General features: G+C 43.1%; 1 protein-coding gene across 1 annotated transcript in view; it reads left to right on the forward strand.

The window, feature by feature from the left end:
- The window catches only part of hydin (HYDIN axonemal central pair apparatus protein), a 1,114,396-nt gene that overhangs the window by 140,850 nt on the left and 951,300 nt on the right, over positions 1–22,246 (forward strand). The window contains exon 7 of the mRNA XM_080187991.1: positions 446–570. Within this exon, the coding sequence (XP_080044117.1) occupies positions 446–570 (125 nt within the window). The remainder of the gene's footprint in view (positions 1–445; positions 571–22,246) is intronic.

The following is a 22,246-nucleotide window of genomic DNA, read 5'->3' on the forward strand; positions in this document are numbered from 1 at the left end:
TAGTTTTTGCCTTATAACTGGGACAAAGTCCCACAGCACCTACAGGCTGGCCTATAAAATAGCCCCTGTGGCCTGACTCCAAACCTTCTCATGGGGTCAACTGGCCTAACTGCAGCCTGCTGCTGCCCCCCCCAGCCACAGTGAAAATCCCATCTTTCTTGGCACCTTTTCCCAAGGTAGGCAGGCCAAACTAGGAATTTTCTTGACATCCGCTGCCCACTTTTAAGTTTGGGCATTCAGCCAAAAACTCAATGCAGTTGGATTGTAAGTGCAGCGGTTTGATTGCTAAATCTTTGTGCCATATAGTGTAGGTTAGGTGGGCTTTAGATTGTTGCGCCAATCTGTGAAACCATCGAGGGATGAAGGCCCTATACTGCACTGTAATGTTCTATGTTCTGTGTTCTATATATGTTTCAGTTATTTTCTTTTTGCTTTTTGTTTGAAGACCATTCATTGTGGAACCTGTTCATGGATACCTGGAGGTTGGGGAGAGTTTTCAAGTGACGATAGAATTCATCCCCCAGCGGATTGGGGACCACAGTGAGGATCTGATATTACACTTGGACACAGGTTAAACATTTACTTCAACACATATCCTGCAATTTTTCCATTTGATAGACTGGAAATATTTAGTCATGTTGAAATGTGTACTGTACAGAAGACATTCTGATCGGGTCTAAGAAAAGCACATTTTGTTAGGTCAATATTCAGCACTGGTTTGCATTGAGAGATAGCAGGAATGGATCAGAGGCATAGGTCATTAGATTATGATGATCTGGTAACTCCATTGGAGAAGTATGTAGTAGTGGATGATGACCACTATCTTAGGATAGCTTGCTGACATTTTTGGCTGTATTTTCACATGATCAGGTCTCAATATCATTATCAGTAAGCAGCACCAAATCAAAAGAAAATGCAACAACTCACAGGAAAGTGAGAAAAATAGACGATGAACCAATGGATATGTTTTCCTGTGGTATCTGGATTTGGAGCGGCTCAAAGAGGGAAGGAAATAAGAGTAAAATTGCAGGGAATGTAGAAACTGACCGTAAAACATCTTTAAATATGTGAAGAAATAAAGATTAGTAAAGACATATGTAAGTCCCTTACATTAAGAAACTGGGGAAATTATAATGAGGAAAAAAAAGGCAGAAAAATTGAACATGTGATTTGGTTCTGCCTTCATAAAAGAGGGCACAAATAACCTCTCAGAAATGTTAGGGAGTGAAGGTCTAGTGAGAAAGAGTTGAATGAAATCAGTATTAGTGAGAAAATGGTGCTGGCAAAATTAATGGGGTTAAAGGCTGACAAATCACCAGAGCCTGATAATTCACATCCTAGATTATTAAAGGAAATGGTCCTGGAAATATTGGATGTATTGGTGGTCAAAATTCTGTAAACTCTGTAGCAGTTACTATAGATTGGAGGGTGGCAAATGTAACTCCATTATTTAAAAAGAGAGAGAGAGAAATAGGAGAATTACAGACCAGTTAGCCTTACATCAGCATGGAGAAGGTGCTGGAATCTAGTATAAAAGACATAACAGAACATTTGGAAAGCATTAATGGGATTAGACAAAGCTAGCGTGGGTTCATGAGAGGCAAATCATGCTTAACAAATCTACTGGAGTTTTTTGAGGATATAATTAGAAGAATGGATAAGGGAGAACCAGTGGATGTGGTGTCTTTGGCCTTTGATAAAGTCTCTCACAAGAGGTTAGTGGGCAAAGTTAAAGCATGTGAGATAGGGAATAATGTATTGGCATAAATCGAGAATTAGTTGACAGGAAACAGAGTGGGAATAAATGGGTCTTTTTCCAAGTGACAGGTAATAATAATTAGTGGGGATCATAGGGATCAATGTTTGGGCCCCAGCTGTCCACAATATATATCAATGACCTGGATGAGGGAACCAAACGTCACATTTCCAAGTTTGCTGATGAGCCAAAACTTGGAATTGTGAGTTGTGTGGAGGTTGCAAGGAGGCTTCAAGGTGATTTAGACAACTTAATGAGTGGGCAAAGATATAGGCTGGGATTTTCCTAAAACAAAACTAAATGTCCAATGGGCAGGAAAACAGAAGAATTTCCCACCCGTTTTTGGGTGTACTTACCTGAACAAATCTCCACGCTCTGTGCAATGCAGAGTGTCTCAGAATGATTTCTGTTGAAACATCCCCACCTGAGAGGCCGGCAGCATAGTCCTGAGTGGGTCACTGCAGGATGTTATCCCTGGTTGAGGAAAACCTTCATTTGATAATGAACCTGTGGAATTCTCTACCAAGAAGGCTATGGAAGTCAAGTCACTGAATGCATTCAAGAAAGATAATTTTTTAGATTTTAATGGCATTAAGGAATATGGGAAGAAAGCAGGAATGTGTGTGGCATTGATCCACTATCATGGTTGAGATAGTGGATCAACCAAGAACATATTGAAAGGCACTGCAGGTTTGAAGGGCCGAGTGGCCTACTTTTGCTCCTAGTTTTTATGTTTCTATGAAATAACTCCAAGTGGTGGGATAAAAACAATCTAAATAACCATAACAGAGAATATTAAAAATAGCATTTATTTATTGCCCTATTGATAGTTTTTTGATTTGTTTATTGAAAATTTTCATATATTTTGCATAGCAAATAAACACAGATAGAGATCCACACAGTGCTCGTACGTACATTCCACTGTGACTGGGTACAGGACTCCCTGGGCTAGGGACAAGCCCCTGATACCCCCGGCACCCACCCCGCTTAAGTCCTCTCTGATTGTGCTGGTAATGACAGTAATAATATAAAAACAAAAAGGCAGAAGAACGCCGCTGGAGAACCCAAACAGGCCAGGCTATAAACTAGCGAGCAGAGAAAAGAGAGACAGCGAAGGTGAGAGGGAAAAGAGAAAAGGTAAAGGGCCAGGGCATGCCCACCAATTGGGGGAGGGGAGCTTCTGTTGGAACACCTGGGGTCCTGGGGCCATTGGGTATCTATCCACCTGGTTGCAACTGCAATATCCCAACGTGAGCTATAAATGGTTGCTAGGTCTTATTGAACCTAGCAGTGGACCCCTGTAGCGTGTACCTCATCTTCTCCAGCTTAATGGTATCTACCACTTTCTCCACCCAACGTAAGTATGTCAGGGGTGCACCTGATTTCCACCTATAAACAGGATTAGTCGTCTTGCCAGGAGTGTAGCGAAAGCTACAAAATCCACTTGGAATTTCAGCAGCAGTGGATTCAAAGGCACGACCCCAAACAGGGCAACCTGGAGGGATGCACATATGACCTGATCTAGCATTGCCATAATCATCTCAAATATCAATGTCCAGCACACAGTGATGGGCAAGCCCAGAACATATGTAAGAGGATGGCGGGAGCTTGCCGGCAGCATTCACAAATGAGGGTTGTGCCTGGATTCTAGAGAGTTCAACCCTAGTTAGATGTGCTCCATGAAGGAGGTTACATTGTATCACACCCAGTTTGGCACATATTGAGGAGGCGTGTACTCTGCAGCACCGTATCCCAATCCTCCTTTGAGAATTCATCCCCCAGATCTCGTTTCCGTAAAGAGTCAACCATTGAGAGAGAGTTTTGTTGGGACAGAATTTGAGAATAAAGAACAGAAGTAATACATGCATAGTAATAGAAGGCACTAAGAAGATGGAAGAAAAAAATGGTTAGCGAATACTGGGAAGACTAGCGACCAGACCTGAAACCCAAAGCAGTGTGTAAATTGCGTCCAAGTTCTAAGAATTGACTTGACAAGTGCAATCCTAGTGTGCTGCGGGGAGGGAAAATTTACCGGGGAACATGTCAAGGCAGCCAAGGAAGACGGAGCACAAGAGGAGGATTCTAACTGTAGCAAACGAGGAACCTCCTATTGCCTCTCTGCACCCAACGCACTACCGCTCTCATACTGGCTGCCCAATAATAAAATAGAAAATTGGGCATCCCATACCCATCTCCCGCTTAGGGTTTGAAAGACTGTCCTCCGCATTCTTGGGTTTTTCCTATTCCAGACAAAGCTTGAAATGAGCTGATCAAGTCTGTGAAAAAGGATTTGGGGATAAAACTCTTGTACTGAAAGAGATATAAAAACTTAGGTAATATGTTCATCTTCACATTGATATGGCCTGCTAGCGATAATGAGAGGATGGACCAACATGTGAGATCCTGTTCTATCTGTCCCATGAGTGGAGCAAAGTTAGCTCCAAACAGCCCACTAAATTTGCTAGTCACTTGCACTCCCAAAGTAAGTAAACTGCCTAGTGACAACCTTGAAAGGCAGGATGTGGAGTGGGAGGCTATGAGCTGCTGCATTCAAAGGAAGGAGGTCACTTTTATTCAAGTTAAGCCTGTACCCCCCAAAATAGGACCAGACCTCTGTAGTATAGATAAGACTTTGCGAATCGAGTTGGATTCACTGACATAGGTCGTCTGTATACAATGAACTCTCTACTCGATTCCCTCCCGACCAATCCCCATCCCTCATTTGCTGTTGCGAAAAGCCTCAGCGAGAGGTACAATAGCAATGGCAAATAACAGGAGGGAGAGGGGCTTCCTTGCCTAGTGCCCTGGGACAAAGTGAGAAAAGCTGAATGCACGTTGTTTTGATGTGGAGATGCTGGCGTTGGACTGAGGTAAACACAGTAAGAAGTCTCACAACACCAGGTTAAAGTCCAACAGGTTTATTTGGTAACAAACACCACTAGCTTTTGGAGCACAGCTCCTTCTTCAGATGATGGGAAGTTCTGATCACAAATAGTGCATATAAAGGCACACACTCAGTTTACAGAATACTGATTAGAATGCGAGTCTTTACAGCTAGTCAAGTCTTAAAGGAGCATTGATTGGTTAGTTGGCCATTCTAAATTACCTCTTAGTGTCTCGGAATGCATAGGTTAGAGGGATTAGTGGGTAAATATGTAGGGATAGGGGGTGGGGCCTGGGTGGGATTGTGGTTGGTGAAGAATTGATGGGTCGAATGGCCTCTTTCTGTGCTGTGGGATTCTATGAATTCTATGATCATTAAAGTCTAATAAATCATTGATCTCGGTTAACAGAAATCTAACAAATTCTTCATCAGAGACCTACAAGTATTAAATTGCCAAGGCATAGGGCACACCTCCACACCTTCCCCCCCCCCCCCCCCCCCGGGCCAAGTTCATTGTCAAGGGACCATGGTCCAAGATTACAATAGTTTCATAGGAACATGAGCACATAGCCGGGAGCAACTTATCTACCAAAAAGTAATCTATACGTGAATACATTCGGTGGACAGGTGAAGAAAAGAAAATTCCCTTCTAGTGGGGTTAAGAAACCTCCACGGGTCAACACCGTGTATTGTGTGAGAAATGCTTTAATAACTTCTGGCGATTTGGAAGATACAGCGGTCCTAGGGGAGAAGCGGTCCACGACAGGATTCAACCAACAGTTGAAATCTCTGCTCAGTAGCAACCAATGTGAATTCAAATCTGGAAGTAGTGCAAAAAACAACTGGAAAAAGTTTCACAGACCCAATTTGGAGCATACACATTGGCTAACACCAGGAGCATCCCATATAGTTTAGCCATGACAATGACGTAACGGCCATTTGAATCAGAAATAACATTGGCTACTATTAAGGGTAAGGACTTGTGGATGAGGATTGCCCTCCATCCCCCCACACCTTGGTGTGAAAAGTTGGGTGAAAGCATTGACCCCCTCCCCATCTGTTAAGGAGCCTATAATAGTCCACTGACCTGAGGTGGGTCTCTTGGAGGAATGCAATTTGGGTACCCAGTTGTCAAAGATGTTGAAATATCTTACCACGCTTAATTGGATGGTTTGATCTCCTGACGTTCCAACTTGATTGCTTCGAGGTAAGAGTGCAGGGCCTCCTCGCCAGCATCCCACGTTCCTAACAGTAGCCTGGTATCCCCCCTCACAGGGGAGTGTCCCCCAACCGCTGACATCAGCAGACGCCATACCCCAGGACTCCATCCTCCACCTTCCCCACTAGCCGTGGGGAACCAACCACAGGAAAGAGAGGCTGGGTTTGAAAGAGGCCAAAGTAAAAAAGAAATAGCAAAGACACAAATCACCCATGCAGACCAAATCCACAAACAGAGTCCCCCCAAGCCCGTGCACGCGCTCTCCCAAACACCTCCTTATCACGGTGCCTTCATAGCACTCCGCATGGGATGTGATTCCCACTGTGGTCACAGGTTCTATAACCTGTAAAGCTCTGTAGAAATACCAAACACTTAACCTAACAGTCGTAAAACCCATTATCCTTTCCTGGCCAACAATTTGATCTGGGTAAAGTATGCAGGTTCACAAGAAACAAATACATCCACCGTGCGGTTACCCGATTCAAAAGTCTGCTCAACAAGTTGCATCGCTGCCGCCAGATCCATGAACTTGTGCTCGTTTCCATTGTTGAGAGTAATCCTCAAGCAAGCCAGAAAGCGAGGCCCAAACATGACACCAGGATAGTCATGCAGAAGTCGTTTGACATCAGCAAAGGCCGCCCTTCTCCTTGCCACCGTTGGTGTAAAATCTGGAAATGTCAACAGCTTATTTTACTGGTACCTCAGAGTGGTAGCCTGTACTGCTTGCCGCAGGATTCTGTCTCGTGCTGAGGTGTAATGTACTTGTGCAATAATAGGCCAAGGAGCTTCTCCCAATCTGGGTTTGCCAGTAACACACTCTGTGTGTGATACAGGAGCGGCTCATCCTCAAGTTCCCGCACATTCTTCAATAGCTGGGTGACAAAGTCTGTGATATTTGGGCCCTCAATTCCCTTCAGAAAGCCTATCAGATGGATGGTATTTTGTCTTTGGCGTCCTTCCATCTCAGCATATTTCTTCCTTAGGGACTTAACCTCTGGTGTCAAATGAGTAACTTTGCTCTTATAGTGGCCATGATCAGGGTGGGAGATGTGCGTTGCTGGGATTTGCACATGTGTGGGAATGCATTTGCATCCCCTGGAGCTGGCGAACGGTCACTGGACAGACCATGCTGGAAAGGCAGGTAAGTAATTTGAATCTGTTTTTAATATGTTTGAAATATCTTTTGAATGTAATTATCAGGAACTTACCAGTCCTGATTGAGTCCCCACCAGGAGCACTTCACTCTAGCAGGTTTAGAGTAGCTCCCCATGTTCAGGGAACTAGCAGGAGACCCCACTGGAATAAAGGGGTGGGGGGGCAATCGGGGCCCCCCAGAGGGTTGGATGCCAAGGGAGGGTCCTATTGTGGGCAAGGCCTAGGGTCAATCAGTGGGGGTGGGGTCCCACTGCCACTCTGCAGGCAGGATCAGTCTGGAATAGAGCAAGAGCAGCGATTGGGACTGGGCGAGGGAGCGGTCTGCCGGGGGAGGGTAGGGGGGATCTGCCGGGGTGAGGACAGTGTGGGGGATCACCACTGCTGTGGGGGCTGGGCTAGACATCAGGGTGCTCCAGGATGGGGGATCAGGGCTGTCCCAGGAATTGTTGTGGAGGCCGCGATCAGGCCATGGGGGCGTTGCTGGGAGGGCAGCACTGCGGGGGTCCTGGGCTGTCCAGCAAGTGGGAAGTCTGGCAGATCGGGACCACTGCGCATGTGTAGAGTTGCAGAACTGTCACACTCTGGTGCAAGTAGGCCTCACCCCGCTGGGTTTTTAATGAGATTCACAATTGGGACCTCTGCATTGCACAGAGTGGGGAGATTCAGGTGAGAAGTTGAACTAACAAAACAGTTTGGATCTAGAAAAGTTTTCCTGCAAATTCAGTGCTTTTGGGAGAATCGTGGCCAGTGTTCCCACTAAATACCTCTGGGTCCTCAAGTTCTTTCTCATGGGTGTTGGTGACACCTTAGAGAAATTTAACAGAGGATCCGAGCTCCTCTCTCAGCTTATCTATTTTGGCTGCAACTAAGTGGCCCACCGAACCAACTTGCTGTCCAATCTTTGCATGGCCTCCATAATAGCTTCCCCTGTCCTTTTGCTCAGCATGCTCTGTTCAGGAATGCCTCCAGGAGAGCAAGGTGGGGACCCCCATCTGCCTCTGTGGTCCTACTCTTCAATTTTGCTTTGCCTCCTGCCATTTTGCCAGTGCCAGTACCAGTACCAGTGGGCTTGCCCATTTCTTCCAGCCTGGAGCGTTGTTTTTTGGTCCACATATCAAGCTGTCTCGCTGTTCGATCTCCCAGAGTTCTTACATGAATTGTTTTTCACGTTACTTCACCCTTAACTGGGCAAACAGAAGCAGCAAAGGGTTCCCAGCCAAGCTGCGAGTTGCAACTTTTCTCCCTTGCTTTAATTCACCCTTGGTTGGGTGAAAAACAAAACAGCACAGTGTCCCTAGGTTGATCTGACAGCTGCAGTTTATATGACACACGAGTTCTTCCCTGGGCTGCCTACCACCCTAAACCAATTCACATTTGACTGAGTGATAAAACTACAAGATGGTTCCAGGCTGAACTGCAAGTCCCAACATGCCGCTCATAGACCTCTAGCTGCAAAAAAAATTCCAAAAGTAGAAATAGCAGCTTGCAATTTGCAGCAGGACCTCAGTGGTTTCTGCTTCCCACTTTAATTTACCCTTTCTTGGGTGAAAAAAGAACAGAGAGAATTTGCAGACAAAACTGCAATCCACACAGTAAATTCCAACTGCCAGAAGGGAATCTAAAAATAACCCTTTCCAGCTATGATGTGGACTTGGTTAGGTACAGTAAGTAGTCTCACAATACCAGGTTAAAGTCCAACAGGTTTATTTGGTAGCATGAGCTTTTCAGGTGGGTCTCACCAAATGAAAGCTCGTGCTACCAAATAAACCTGTTGGACTTTAACCTGGTGTTGTGAGACTACTTATTGTGACTTTCCAGCTAGACTTTAGACGTCCTTTCTTTGCAACTGCCCTCTAGTCAGATTTCAAGAAGGATCTTGCCACCTATGGATCATGCTTCCTCTCACACCAACACCATCTTTGATTCCCCCAATTGATATTTCAACACTGTAGCTTTGTCTGATCGAAAATAATACCATTCAAACTTAATTATCATAATTTTTTTTCAGTTGAAAGTGATTTCCTGCCTGCTTGCTGGAAATTAAATGATTTGCTATCCAGTGTTTATTCTGACATTCACAAATGAACAAATTTATTACATTGATTTTCACAACTTGGCGTAGTGGGATTTTAACCCATACCGTTGGCGTTTTTCGCAATGTATCATATCCAGTAAAGTTTCACAACTGTATGAATTCATCAAATATTCATCTGCTGATGTTGCCACCAGTGATTGCCAGGCTGTAATCCAGTCACTGCATACTTACTAGTAGAGCTTTCGATTTTGGCAAGGGCTAAAATCAGTTGTGCTCAGCACCCAATCACTTGAACTAAGATAGGTAAGTTAGATTTGCCCATTCTCTTTCAGGTTATGTTTCATTCTTCATGTAAAAGGAAGGCTTGTGATTTACTGTCTCTGTGAATACTGCTATAAGAAGACACAGTTACCAAAGTGATTTACATTCCGACTTCTACCCTGAGAAGGATAATGAAGAATTTTGCTCAGTAGCCTCCCGACTACAGCTCAGCTGATGTCAGCAACTTGAAATGTAAAACACTTTAGCAAGACCATTCACTGCTTAGTGGTGTATTATAGCATCGAGGCCTATACCAACTTGAAACGAGGCAACCTCAAACCTCTGATTTAAAAACTTATGTACCACCCATTGTTGTCTTATATTTGGGACAGCTGGGGCAGACCAGCTAAATTGGCAAAATTGCCAATGAACCCACGAGAGCTGAATGCACTGTTGAAGTTCAAATAATAGCCAATAGTCAAATCATAGACATCCTGCAGTACAGAAAGAGGCCATTTGGCCCATCGAGTCTGCACCGACCACAATCCCACCCAGGCCTTACCCCCATATCCCTACATATTTACCCACTAATCCCTGTAAGGTACGCATCACAGAACACTAAGGGCAATTTTAGCATGGCCAATCAACCTAACCTGCACAACTTTGGACTGTGGGAGGAAACCGGAGCACCCGGAGGGAACCCACGCAGACAAGAGGAGAATGTGCAAACTCTACACAGACAGTGACCCAAGCTGGGAATTGAACTCAGGTCCCTGGGGCTGTAAAGAAGCAGTGCTGACCACTGTGCTACCATGCTGCCCATGTATTTGTTATTTTAATGATAGGCTACAGTTTATTTTCTCCTGGTAACAGTGATTCTTTGGTGATAGTTTGGAGAGAGCAGCAATAAAGGAATCTGAAGATCAGTAAAACAAAGGCTGGATTTTACAGTGGAGCAATAGTGTGTTTCCCCCTAGTAGCTGCGGTGAGACACTTAAATCTAAGTTCGGCAGGACCATAATATCCCGCCTGGCAGGAGGGGCCGTAACATCATGGTCCATGAATATTTTTTGTGCATGATTTCTTGAGCAAATTCACTTCTGTACCTATGATATGAATGGTTTGGCTTGATTTGATTTATTATTGTCACATGTATTAACATACAGTGAAAAGTATTGTTTTTTGCGCGTTATACAGATAAAATGTACCATTCATAGAGAAGGACGTGAGGGAATGCAGAATGTAGTGTTACAATCATAGCTCAGGTGTAGAGAAAGATCAACTTAATGCAAGGTAAGTCCATTCAAAAGTCTGACAGCAGCAGGGAAGAAGCTGTTCTTGAGCTCCGACTTGTGTATCTCTTCCTTGAAGAAAGAAGGTGGAAGAGAGAATGTCCAGGGTGCATGGGGTCCTTAATTATGCTGCATTACATTCATGACCTTTTGTAGTTCCTTGTGGCCTTGGGTGGAGCAGGATCCATACCAAGCTGTGATACAACCAGAAAGAATGCCTCTACCTAGAGGGTAAACGGACAGATGTCATTGTCCACATAGGCACAAATTACATAGGAAGGAATGGGTCCTGCTATCAATTCAGGAAGTTAGGTAGAGAGCTATAAAGCAGGACCTCCAAGGTAGTAATCTCAGGATTAATTCTCATGCCATGTGTTAGTGAGGCTTGGAACAGAGAGATTGTGCAGTTGAAAGTATGTGGCTAAAGAGCTGGTATAGGAAAGAGGAAAGATTTATGGATCACTGGCATGTCTTCTGAGGGATGTGGGATCTGTACAAGAAGGGCAGGCAGCTTGCACCTGTATTGGAGAGGCACCTATATTCTGGACGGGTGGTTTGCGAGTGCTGTTTGGGATACTTTAAGCTAGTGCTACATGGAGGTGAGAACCGGAACAGCAGGCCAGTAAGTGCAGATACTGGGGAAGAAAGTGAGACTGAGATAAACATAGCGCAGAGTAGGAACAGGCAGAGAGAATTTTGGAGCTTGGTGGGATTGGAAATCTGGAGTGCATTTGCTTCAATTCAAGAAACATAACAAGTAAACAGATGAACTGTGAGCCTGGGTTACTGGATGGGGACAGAACTGGCAGCTTAACATTTGGGTCTATTGTTGTTTCAGATGGGACAGAAGGAGAAACAAAAGGTGTGGGAGAGTTACATTGCTGATTAGAGAGCACATCGCAGCTGTGTTGTGGGAGGACACATTGGAGGGATCTTGCAGTGAGACATTATGGATGGAGCTCAGGAATAGGAAGAGTGAAATCCCAATGTCGGGAGTGTACTATAGACCTCCCAACTGCCCGCAGAAGACAGAAGAGCAGATGTACAGTCAGATACTGGACAAGTGTGATGGGCTTTTTGATACCATATGTTGACAATCCAACTAGGGAGGGAGCCATACTAGATTTGCTATTGGGAAATGAGAGGGCTAGATGATTGATGTTTCAGTAGGGGAGCATTTTGTGCTTAGCAACCATAATTCCATAAGATTTTGGGTAGTTATGTATAAGAACAAGAGTGACTCTCAGGTGAGGGTGCTTAATGAGCAAGAGCCAAATACATCCAAGTTCGATAGGAACTGAGGAATGGGGTTGTGAGTGGCCATTTGAGGGCAAATCCATGTCTGGTATGTGGGAGGCTTTTAATAACCAATTGATTGAAGTGTGGGACCAGCGTGTCCCTGCAAAAATGAAGGATGGAAATGGCAGGTTTCCCTTGAACCATGGATGACAAGGGAAATTGTAAGCTCAGTCAAAAGGAAAAAGGAAGTTGGCAACTAAAAACTGACAGTCTTTGAGGGGTATAGAGAAAGTAGGAAGGAACTTGAGCATGGAACTAGGAGGGCTAAAAGGGGCCATGAAATGTCTTTAGCAAACAAGGTCAAGGAGAATCCCAAGGCTTTTTATGCATATATTAGAAGCAAGGGGTAGCAAGAGAAAGAGTAGGCTCACTCAAGGACAATGGAGGCAAATTATATGTGGAACCACATGAAGTGGATGAGATCCTTACTGAGTACTTTGTATCAATATTCACCAAGAAAAAGGACATGATGGATGTTGAGGTGAGGGATAAGTGTACGAACGCTGTTGAGAATGTCAGTATATTGAAGAAGGAAGTGTTGGGTATCCTAAATTGCATTAAGGTAACCAAGTCCTCAGGCCAGATGGGATTTATCTCAGGTTACTCCAGGAGGCAAGGGAAGCAACAGTTTGCATCTTAACAGATATCTTCACATCCTCTTTGACCACAGTGAGGTTCCAGAGGACTGGAGAATAGCCAATGTTGTTCCCTTGTTTAAGAAAGGAAGCTGGGATAATCCAGGAAATTATAGGCCGGTGAACCTGATGTCAGTAGTGGGGAAGCTTTTGGAGAACATACTGAAGGACAAGATATATGCATATTTGGAAGAAAATGGATTAGTCACAGGAGCATTGTTTTATATGGGAAAGATCACATCTCATCAACTTGATTGAGTTTTTTGAAGAGGTGACAAAGATAATTGATGAGGGAGGAGTTGTGGATGTAGTTTATATGGACTTTAGTAAGACGATTGACAAGGTTCAATACAAAAACCTAAAATCAAATGGGATTCAGGGTAGGCTGGCTAGATGGATACAGAACAGGCTTGGTTGTAGAAGACAGAGTCACAGTGGAAGGATGTTTTTCAGAATGGAGACCTATATTAGTACTGTTTGTTGTATATATAAATGATCTGGAGGAAAATGTAGGTGGCCTGATTAGTAAGTTTGTGGATGTCATGAAGATTGGTGAAGTTGTTGATGATAATACAGGGCTTGACAGAGGATACAACAGGATAGAGATAGATTGGAAGCTTGGGCACAGAAATAGCAGATGGAGTTTAATTTGGACAGATGCGAGGTGATGCACTTTGGAGGATCCGATTTAGGTGTGAATTATACTGTAAATGGCAGAACCCTTAAGAAGATTAACATGCAAAGGGTGAGTGTGAGTGTGCAGGAGCATAGTTCCTAAAAGTGGCAACATAGGTATTCAAAGTGATTAAGTAGACACATGGCATGCTTCCTTCATCAGCCAGGGCAATGAATACAAGGGTTGACAAATCATGTTGCAGTTATATAAAGCTTTGGTTGAGCTGCATTTGGAGTATTGCATGCAGTTCTGGTTGCCACACTACCAGAATGATGTGCAAGTTTTGGAGAGAGTGCAAAGAGAGTTCACCAGGATGCTGCCTGGTCTCGACAGCACAAAGATTGGTAGAGTTGCTGATAGTGCCGGGGATTGTCAGAGTTTACAGTAGGATATAGATAGATTGGAGACTTGGGCACAGAAATAGCAGGTGGAGAATTGCCTGTTTTGGTTGCCACGCCACCAGAAGTACATGGAAGTTTTGAAGAGCGTGTTAGGAATGTTCACCAGAGTGTTGACTATGAAGAGAGGTTGAAGAAACCAGGATTGTTTTCACTGGAAAGATGGAGCCTGAGGGGAAAGCTGATAGAAGTCTCCAAAATTATGACAGGCATAGACAGGGAGGATAGTCAGAGGCTTTTTCCTAGGTTGCTGTACTTTATTCTTTTTCAAGAGATATAGGCCTGAAATTTTGCTGAGCTGAATCAACTCAGGAGTCCATTAAAAATGGTAGGAAGCCCCAATTCTGACATTCCCACCTTCATTTCCATTTCTGACATTTCTCATCAGTGCCATGTAAAGGTTAACCTGCTGCACACATCCAGCTCCATTGCAAGGTGGGCATTTCAAATCCCCCCACCCCCTTCATCCCCTACAATGTTTGTAGAGTTGGACCCCTTCCATAAGTGGATGTGGTTCACAGTACATCAAAGGAGTTGTGAACCATGGACAAACCTCAGTCCGAAGTGGGGAGCAACAGAAAATAATCTGCTTCTGGAATTCTTTAAGTGACAGGCTTTAAAATAGAAAACAAAACCATGTTCTTTCACTTTCAGTAATTAGGTGCTATATTTTGAATTAGATCTGTTTTTGCTGCAGTGATTCATCGCTGGGCCTTGTCCTGATCATAATGATCAGCATTATGTGTTAAGGTGCATGAGACTATTTTCCTCATTGGAAAAAAGTGCTGTTATGCATGCAAAACTGAAGTAACATATCTTGGGAGCTGTCATAATCTGAAATTGCTTAAACATCCACTGTGCTTGGTTATAAAAAGGTCTGCAAGGTTTACTGAGAGTAAACAAACAAAAACCTTCTCCTGGAACACTTTGATTGATACACCACCTGGTGTAGCTTAGAAGAACATCATAGCCATATGTTTTTATGTGTTTAATGGGCTCTATTATTTATATTTCCAAGGTTGATTTGACAGCTGGGACCATTATGAATACTTGGATGAGTCTTAAAAGCTCATAAACCACTTAGCTTAGCAGGGGTCGGTGTTCATGATTTTGCAGTTTTCAAAGGTTATTGCCTTTTGATGTGGTTACTGAATAGATGTTTGTTTTACTACAATTGAAAGGATTTAAAGGTTTTGAATGACTTCAAAGTTTACTTCACTATGGTGTGTTTGATTGACAATTCTATTAAATTGTCAGAATTTTAATATTTTTCATGTTTATTTCAAAGACACAGCTCTTGAGATCTGCCTGTAGTGGATAGTCAGTTAGTAACAATAGGTGAATGGGGGCCTGCGGGGGTGTACAAGACAGTAAGAAGTCTGACAACACCAGGTTTAAGTCCAACCGATTTATTTGATCGTAAACTCACAAGCTTTTGGTGTTTCTCCCTTCGTCAGACTTCTTACGTGTTTACCCTAGTCCAATGCCGGCATCTCCACATCGGGTGTATAAGAGGCATGGTGATGTAAAGGAGCATATGAGAGCATTGCAAAGGGTGGGGAGAAGGGGGCAGGGGTAAGAAGGAAAAAAGTTTGATGGCCTGACATTTATCACTACAACTGTGCTGTCATCCCAGTAAACATTGGAGGATGTCCAAGTCTGTTGATTTGGCCATCTGCTCACCACCTTTGCCACCTTGGACCTGTCTCTGGAGGCTGTGTGCCCAACTCCATCCCAGCCTTGCCTCCCTGACACAAAACAAAGATTAAGAACCTTTTCGAAGGAGACCTTTGATGTTCTGCTGAGTCTGAAAATTTCCTGACTAGACGTTCCTGCCTTCTCCATGAAAATCCAACCCATAGTCACTTGAGTGAATTCTGAAGTATTTTCCAAATCTATTTGTTCAGATGTGTCTGACAGCTTCCTCTACAGAATTACCCAGAGATGTCAATAGATCACAGTACTCATGTTTGATAATATAATGCAAGCTTTGAAATTGCATAGTGATGGTGACTAGGTCTTGCTCTGAACAGAGACATCAGCTTGCAGATTTTGAATGTGAATTCTCCCACTACGTATGTTGAAGTCCAACCTGTTGGTTAACTTACTTCTGAACTACCATTGTCTATAACCCTATTTGTTGTTGGTGAGGAAGCTGTTAATATTTTTAGAACCGAGTTTTAAATATGCAGTAGAGCTATGAACATTGTTAAGTGCAGAGTCATGTCTGTTTTCGACTTAATGGTGTCGTGTGGATTGACACTTCAGCAGTAAGAGGAAATGAGATTTGTAAATTGGGTGCTTGTCATTTGAATTTCTGGAAGTAAATCATGGGAACTTTCACTTCTATAGTAGAAAGAATTAAATTGTTGTTTAACTAGTTAATTGGCACATTTCTCAGAATTAAATTCTCTTTTGCAGCAAGAGACTTTCTTTATTCTCTAGTCCTCCCTGATTCACCGAGCAACATTAATAACCATTTACATTTGGGCCAAAGTGATGTTACTTAAATTGATAGGAAATATAATCCTTAAAACCATTTCAGCATTATTTAACACAAATATAAATAAAAGTTCTTTCTTGTTATACAGCTTTTCATAATCTGGTGATATCCTGAAACACTTTAATACTAATTAAATACTTCTGATGTTTGTCACTGTTATAATACAGTTTGTGAAACAGCAAAGTTCCAAAAAAGCAATGAGATAAATGAATAGGGGGCAAGCTTATGAAACTTATGAAGTGAGCTTATGAACACCTGCCTCCTCTACTTGGAAAGAACAACCCCTGCCCTCCATATCTAGACCCTTTCCCCCCTCTCCCCCCACCAAACGCCATTGCAGAGTGTCAGTGAGCCTCCATTGCTACCTCCATTGATTACAAATGCAGCTCACCCCAAATAAGGCCCTGCCCTCCCCCTGTGACAGCCTCACTCGGACCCAACCTCTTCGTGCTGCCCAGTGCAAGGTGAGCACTGCCAGGTGGTGCCAGACTGGCAGTGCTAAGCTGGCTTTGCCTAAGGGGCACTCCCTTTCCCCCGACTCCCGGGGGGCCTCAGTGGCCTCTGGGTCTACCAGTGAGGCCATCACATCTGGTCCCTGATGGTGTGGATCAACTGTGATTTTTGATGGAGAAATCCTTTCTCGGCAAGGCCACAGAGGCGAATGGGCCCAGATGATTGCATCCCGGGCTTGCTAATGCAATGTATCTTGCACTGACATTAAATTTAAATAATTTATTCAGCCTCCCACTGGAAATGGGCACAAGGCTGATTGCACCAGATATCCGATGCCACTAAGATTGCAAAAGATCACACAATCTGATTTCATGGCTCTGTCGCGATCTTACTGGCTCACTCCATCCATTGGCTAGTGGGATGGATGGTAATTTTGCTCCCATAGTCTTTTTTATAATGCTGGCTAAATGGGAAGGATAACTGGAGATTTTTTTGAGGAATGTGGGATCTCACCTGAGATGGCAAAACAGCCATCAGTTTAATGTCTCCTCCAACTGCAAATGTGATTACAGAGTAAAAAACAGTGCTTTTGATATGGCAGCTTTACCTCAGTACTGTTCAGATTGTAGGATAGATTAAATCCCTAAATCCTGCACTGGTGTCTGAAGCCCATCACCTTCAGATTCAAAGGCCAGAATGCAACCAATTAGCCAAGGCAGACGCTGGAAAAAAAGTATACTCTATAACCTGCTGCAGAGGGCCTGGGAGTGCCCATGCTCTTCATTGTGGTTCTTGCAGTTTAATCAAGCAGTCATGCAGCACTAACTACACTGTGACTTGTTGACCTCTTCATGAATGCAGCCTTCTTTGTAACTATTCATGAAATACTGATGCTGAGCTAGCATGCAGTAAGTTCTCATTCTAGGTCACTCCACCTTAAGTAGTTTTGTTTTAAATTTGTTTTTGTTTTAGTCTGTTTTCCCTAATTTAAGTTGTGATTTCCATTTTGGAGTCATTTTCCATCATTGCATGTCACTGCCTTCATGTCCTGTGACCCAATCAATGCCATTGTTATGAAGTCTGTGCTGTATTTGAGGCTGCATTAATTTCTTTTCAAAAAGCCAGATCATCGTGGCCAGGGTTTTTTTAAAGCAAAAAGTTAGATTTATATTTGATTTAAATTTTGGAGTTTCAAGAGTGTTTGGAAAAAGACTTTTAAATTGCTGTCAACATAAGGCAGAAACACCCAGTAATTGCCAATAATGTACCTACTGCTGCAAAGGAGACAAGAAAAGCCCAGCAGGGGAATTATATGTTTTAAAATGTCTTGAGGCAGGTATGTTTCATCTAATTTCAGCTTGTACCAGATTGGTTTCATATTTAGTGATGCATTTTGTTTTGCAAGTTATTTTAGAATCGTAGAACCATAGATCACAACAGTGCAGAAAGAGGCCATTCAATCCATCAAGCCTGCACCAACTCTAGGAATGCAAGGTGCGGTACACTTGTGGTACACTTGTGGTACAGTATTTCAACTTGTTCATTTTTTTGGGTGAGAAGGGAACCTAACTTCAGCTTTAACATTGATTCCAATGAGAAACCCTGATTCACATTACATTGCTTCATTCAAAGTTTTGATTTCCAGGAACACAACCACAACTTAAAATGAATACTTACTATATTACAATTGTAGTCAGACTCTGAGATCTGAATGCCTGGATTTTGACAGCTCTACAAACTCTCCAGCCAGATCTCTGGTTGGTGGCTTCTCCTGTTCTACCTCCATTTGTTCCTTCTCATTGAAGCTCATTGGTGTTTCAACAAATAATTTCAATACAGTAACTGAAACTTTCAAAGTGAATGTATCTAAGGGATGTACGAGTCCAAGCTGCTGTGGAAGTGAGTGACTCAGGGTGCTATGTGATGCATGATTCAGAATGGAGAAGGGTCTGTAACACTTCCACTTGCAAATTTCAGGTCGGCTTCTCTTAGATATGCCCAACTTGGATCTCTATCCACTGCATCTGGTATCTTCTTGATTCCCTCCCAATAAACAGTGTGGTATCTCTTTGACCCTCTTGTTTGTGAGCTTTACATATAGCCTTGTTGGAGTCCACTTCCTTTCGTCTTTTATTGTTCATCTTCTACATCTACCTCCATTGCCCCTCTCCCTGCCAATGTGAACCTTCACTCTTTCCCTCCCCCCGCCTCCCCATCCTTCCACAGCCCTCTTTTCACACAGCACCCCTTGTCTTTGTTAGACCACAAACACCCACAATCCCCAGCCTCACCTCGCATTACATTTCCGGTTGAACTTCAGATAATAATTGTGGTGACTACATGAGTCCCACAGCACATTACTGTCCAGATACACTGGTGTATGGATCCAGGGGCAAGAAGATCCCTGTACTCCACAGACTCAGGCACAGTACTGATCTAAGATGGTGAAGCAAAAGGTTCCATGTGTCCAGCAGTACGGTGCTGTCCATGAAGACCAGGTCGGTGTGGTGATAGAGGCAGGAACAATTCTGCCCCAGCAGAGTGGTGCACAGCGCATCAGGAGCAGGCAGCACTATGGCAGAAAGTTGTTGCACTCACCCTGAAGTCTCTGGTGAACTGAAGACTGCATTGTGCACACCATTCATTAGCAGTCAGGTTTAACATAAATTCCCTTGGCATTTTGCAAAATTGAAAGATCTAATGTCATATCAGCGGGCAGCATTCGTGAGCTGTAAACGAAGGCAATTGCATTTGCCAACGGGAAGTGTGACCTGCCATTAACCCATTATTAGGAAAATTGCAGGTGATTTTATGCCTGTGGATTTCTGACTTTTTGGCTTCCTCCAGGTTCACCATGTCTGCAATCAAACTCACCATGGGCTGGTTGGGAGAATCCCATGCTTTGCCTTTACTTTTTCATTCTTTTCCAATCCTATTCTCCCATCCCTTCACCTAGACTTTTCTGGGGTGGCAGATTTAAGGGAAAAAATCTCCTGCTCTCAATGAATGGGCCTCTGATAATAAAATTGATCCTAATTTTGAAGCAGTCAGTGAGTTATAGAATTTCATAAATTGGCCTATCTGGTTACCTCTTTAGCAAAGGGCAAAGATTGGCACTTGTCATTTTGTGCTTAGCCTCCTCTACTCTTTTTCCTCCAAACCAAGTGACCTTGAAGCATTGAAGCAGTGGAGGCTACCTTGTTAAATGTGTTTAAGTCACAGGTAGATAGATTTCTGATCAATAAGGGAATTAAGGATTATGGGGAACAGGCAGATAAGTGGAACTGAACCACTATCAGATCAGCCATGATTTTATTGAATGGCGGGGCAGGCTTGAGGGGCTAAATGGCCTACTCCTGCTCCTAATTCTTATGTTCTTAATATACATCTAAAACATTGATCCATTTGTTCTGTTTTCAATGAGCAACATATTTACAAAAGAAATACTTAATAGAAGAATTATGGTACATTCTAAATCTTTGTTGTTAAAAAAGTGAAAATGAATCATTTCCAACTAATAAATTTAAGGCTGAGTTTTATTTGTTTTGAGAAAACACTTGATCAATTGTTGTATTTATTCCGTGGATCATGCAGCCTCTGATATGCTACATTAACACTAAAATAGGTAGTTTATTGCATTCAGAACATTTGTTGTTTGTTCAGTCAAAAGATAACATTGATAGACTTTAAAATCCTACTAACACTATTACTCAGCCAGTCATTTCACTTTTCTAAAGTAAAGTGGCAAGGCTAGCAAGGAAAGGCAATTGTGATACTGATACAAAACAAACACATTGGTACACCACACATTTTGATATTTAATTAGTATATCAGGAGATAACAAAATACTGATCATAATATAGCCTGCATGTGAAACAGATACTTTAAATTGTAAAAATAGCTTGGTAGGGTAGAGGTTATGAAACTGGCCTGGATTTTCAACTTTGAAGCAGGAATTGCGGGATGGACCATTTCCTTACCTCGTGATTCCATCTTCCTCCGAGCAGTGTCTGCCCATGCAGTTCTCTTGGCAGGCTGGTTGGACAGACTGGAATCAAAGCCAGTACATCTGAAAGAAGGTGTGAGGCTGAAATGTCAAGCTGGGTGGTTGAATGGTTTGCCTCTATTGACTGTGGAATTGGCCGAGTTCTATACATGAGTATTAGACAACCTGGCTCTCACCCCTCAACCCCCTCATATCATTGCATTGCCCCTCCATACTCCTCATGTTCACTCACGCAGTATTTACCATAGACAGTACTCATGAACCCTATTGGGAAATCTTCAGGATATTTTCATTATTTCATAGGGTTTTGGGAAGGGTCAATTTCGTTTCCCATCCCCAGTTGCCCTTGGGAAAGCAGTCATGAGTTCCCTTCTTGTATTATGGTTCGTTGCAACTGAGTAGCTTGCTGGGCCATTTCAGAAGACAGTTAAGAGACACTGTCTTAGCCACTAAGCACCTATTCTACTCCCGTTTTCCAGCACTTGGTAGCCTTGTATGCTATGCTGTTTCAAGTGCTCATCTAAATGCATCTTAAATGTTATGAGGGTTCCTGCCTCCACCAGCCTTTCAGGCAGCGAGTTCTAGATTCCCAACACCGTCTGGGTGAAAAAGTTTTTCCTCAAATCCTTTCTAAATCTCCTGTCAGTTACCTATGCTCTTAATCTGTGCTTTCTGCTTGTTGACCACTTTGTTAAGGGAAAAGATTCATTCCTACCTACCTATTCTCTCATAATTTTGTATACCTCGATCAAGCCCCACTTGGCTTTCTCTGCTCTAAGGAAAACAACCCCAGCCTAGCCAGCTTCTCTATAGCTGAAATGATGTAACATCCTGGTGAATATCCTTTGCACCCCCTTCCATACAATTCCATCGTTTGTATAGTGTGGCAATTGGAACTGCACATAGTGCTCTAGCTGTGACCTTACGAGCATTTTATACAGCTCTAGCAAAGCCTGTCTGCTTTTCTAAGCTTAATGTGGGGATGCCGGCGTTGGACTGGGGTAAAGCAGAAAGAAATCCCACAACACCAGCTTAGAGTCCAACTAGTCAGAATTCCCAGCCACCTGATGAAGGGACAGCCTGTTCCAAAAGCTTGTGGCATTTGTTACAAATAAACTAGTTGGACTCTAAGCTGGTGTTGTAGAATTTCTTTCTGCTTTTCTAAGCCTCAGGTAATAAAGGCAAGTATCCCATTTGTCTCCTCAATTACCTTATCTACCTATCCTGCTGCCTTCAGATATCAATGGACATACACCCAAAGTTCCTCTGCTGTGGGTCTGAGGTCACATGTAGGCTGGAGCTAAGAGGAACAGGAGGTTTCCTTCCTTAAACATCTTTAGTGAATCAGGTGGGTTTTTACGACAATCAATGCTAGTTTTGTGGCTAGTTTTTACTAAGACTAGCTTTCAATTCCCAATTTATTAATTTGTTGATTTATTAATGGACTTTAAATTCTACCAGCTGCCGAGGTGAAAATTGAACCTGTGTTTCCAGAGCATTAGCTTGGGCCTTCCATTACTAGTCCAAAGATACCATTATGCCATATTTCTCCTGATGCTCTCAGAATAAATTTGCATCCATACACTTCTTACAAAAAAACTTTAATTCTCTTGAGTGCTCATAAAACTGTCAATTAAATGTGCAACCATTCAAACTCCACTTGAAAAAATGCAA

Source organism: Carcharhinus amblyrhynchos, chromosome 4, assembly GCF_965287045.1.
Source record: "Carcharhinus amblyrhynchos chromosome 4, sCarAmb.v2.hapA, whole genome shotgun sequence".
NCBI classification, from domain to species: domain Eukaryota; kingdom Metazoa; phylum Chordata; class Chondrichthyes; order Carcharhiniformes; family Carcharhinidae; genus Carcharhinus; species Carcharhinus amblyrhynchos.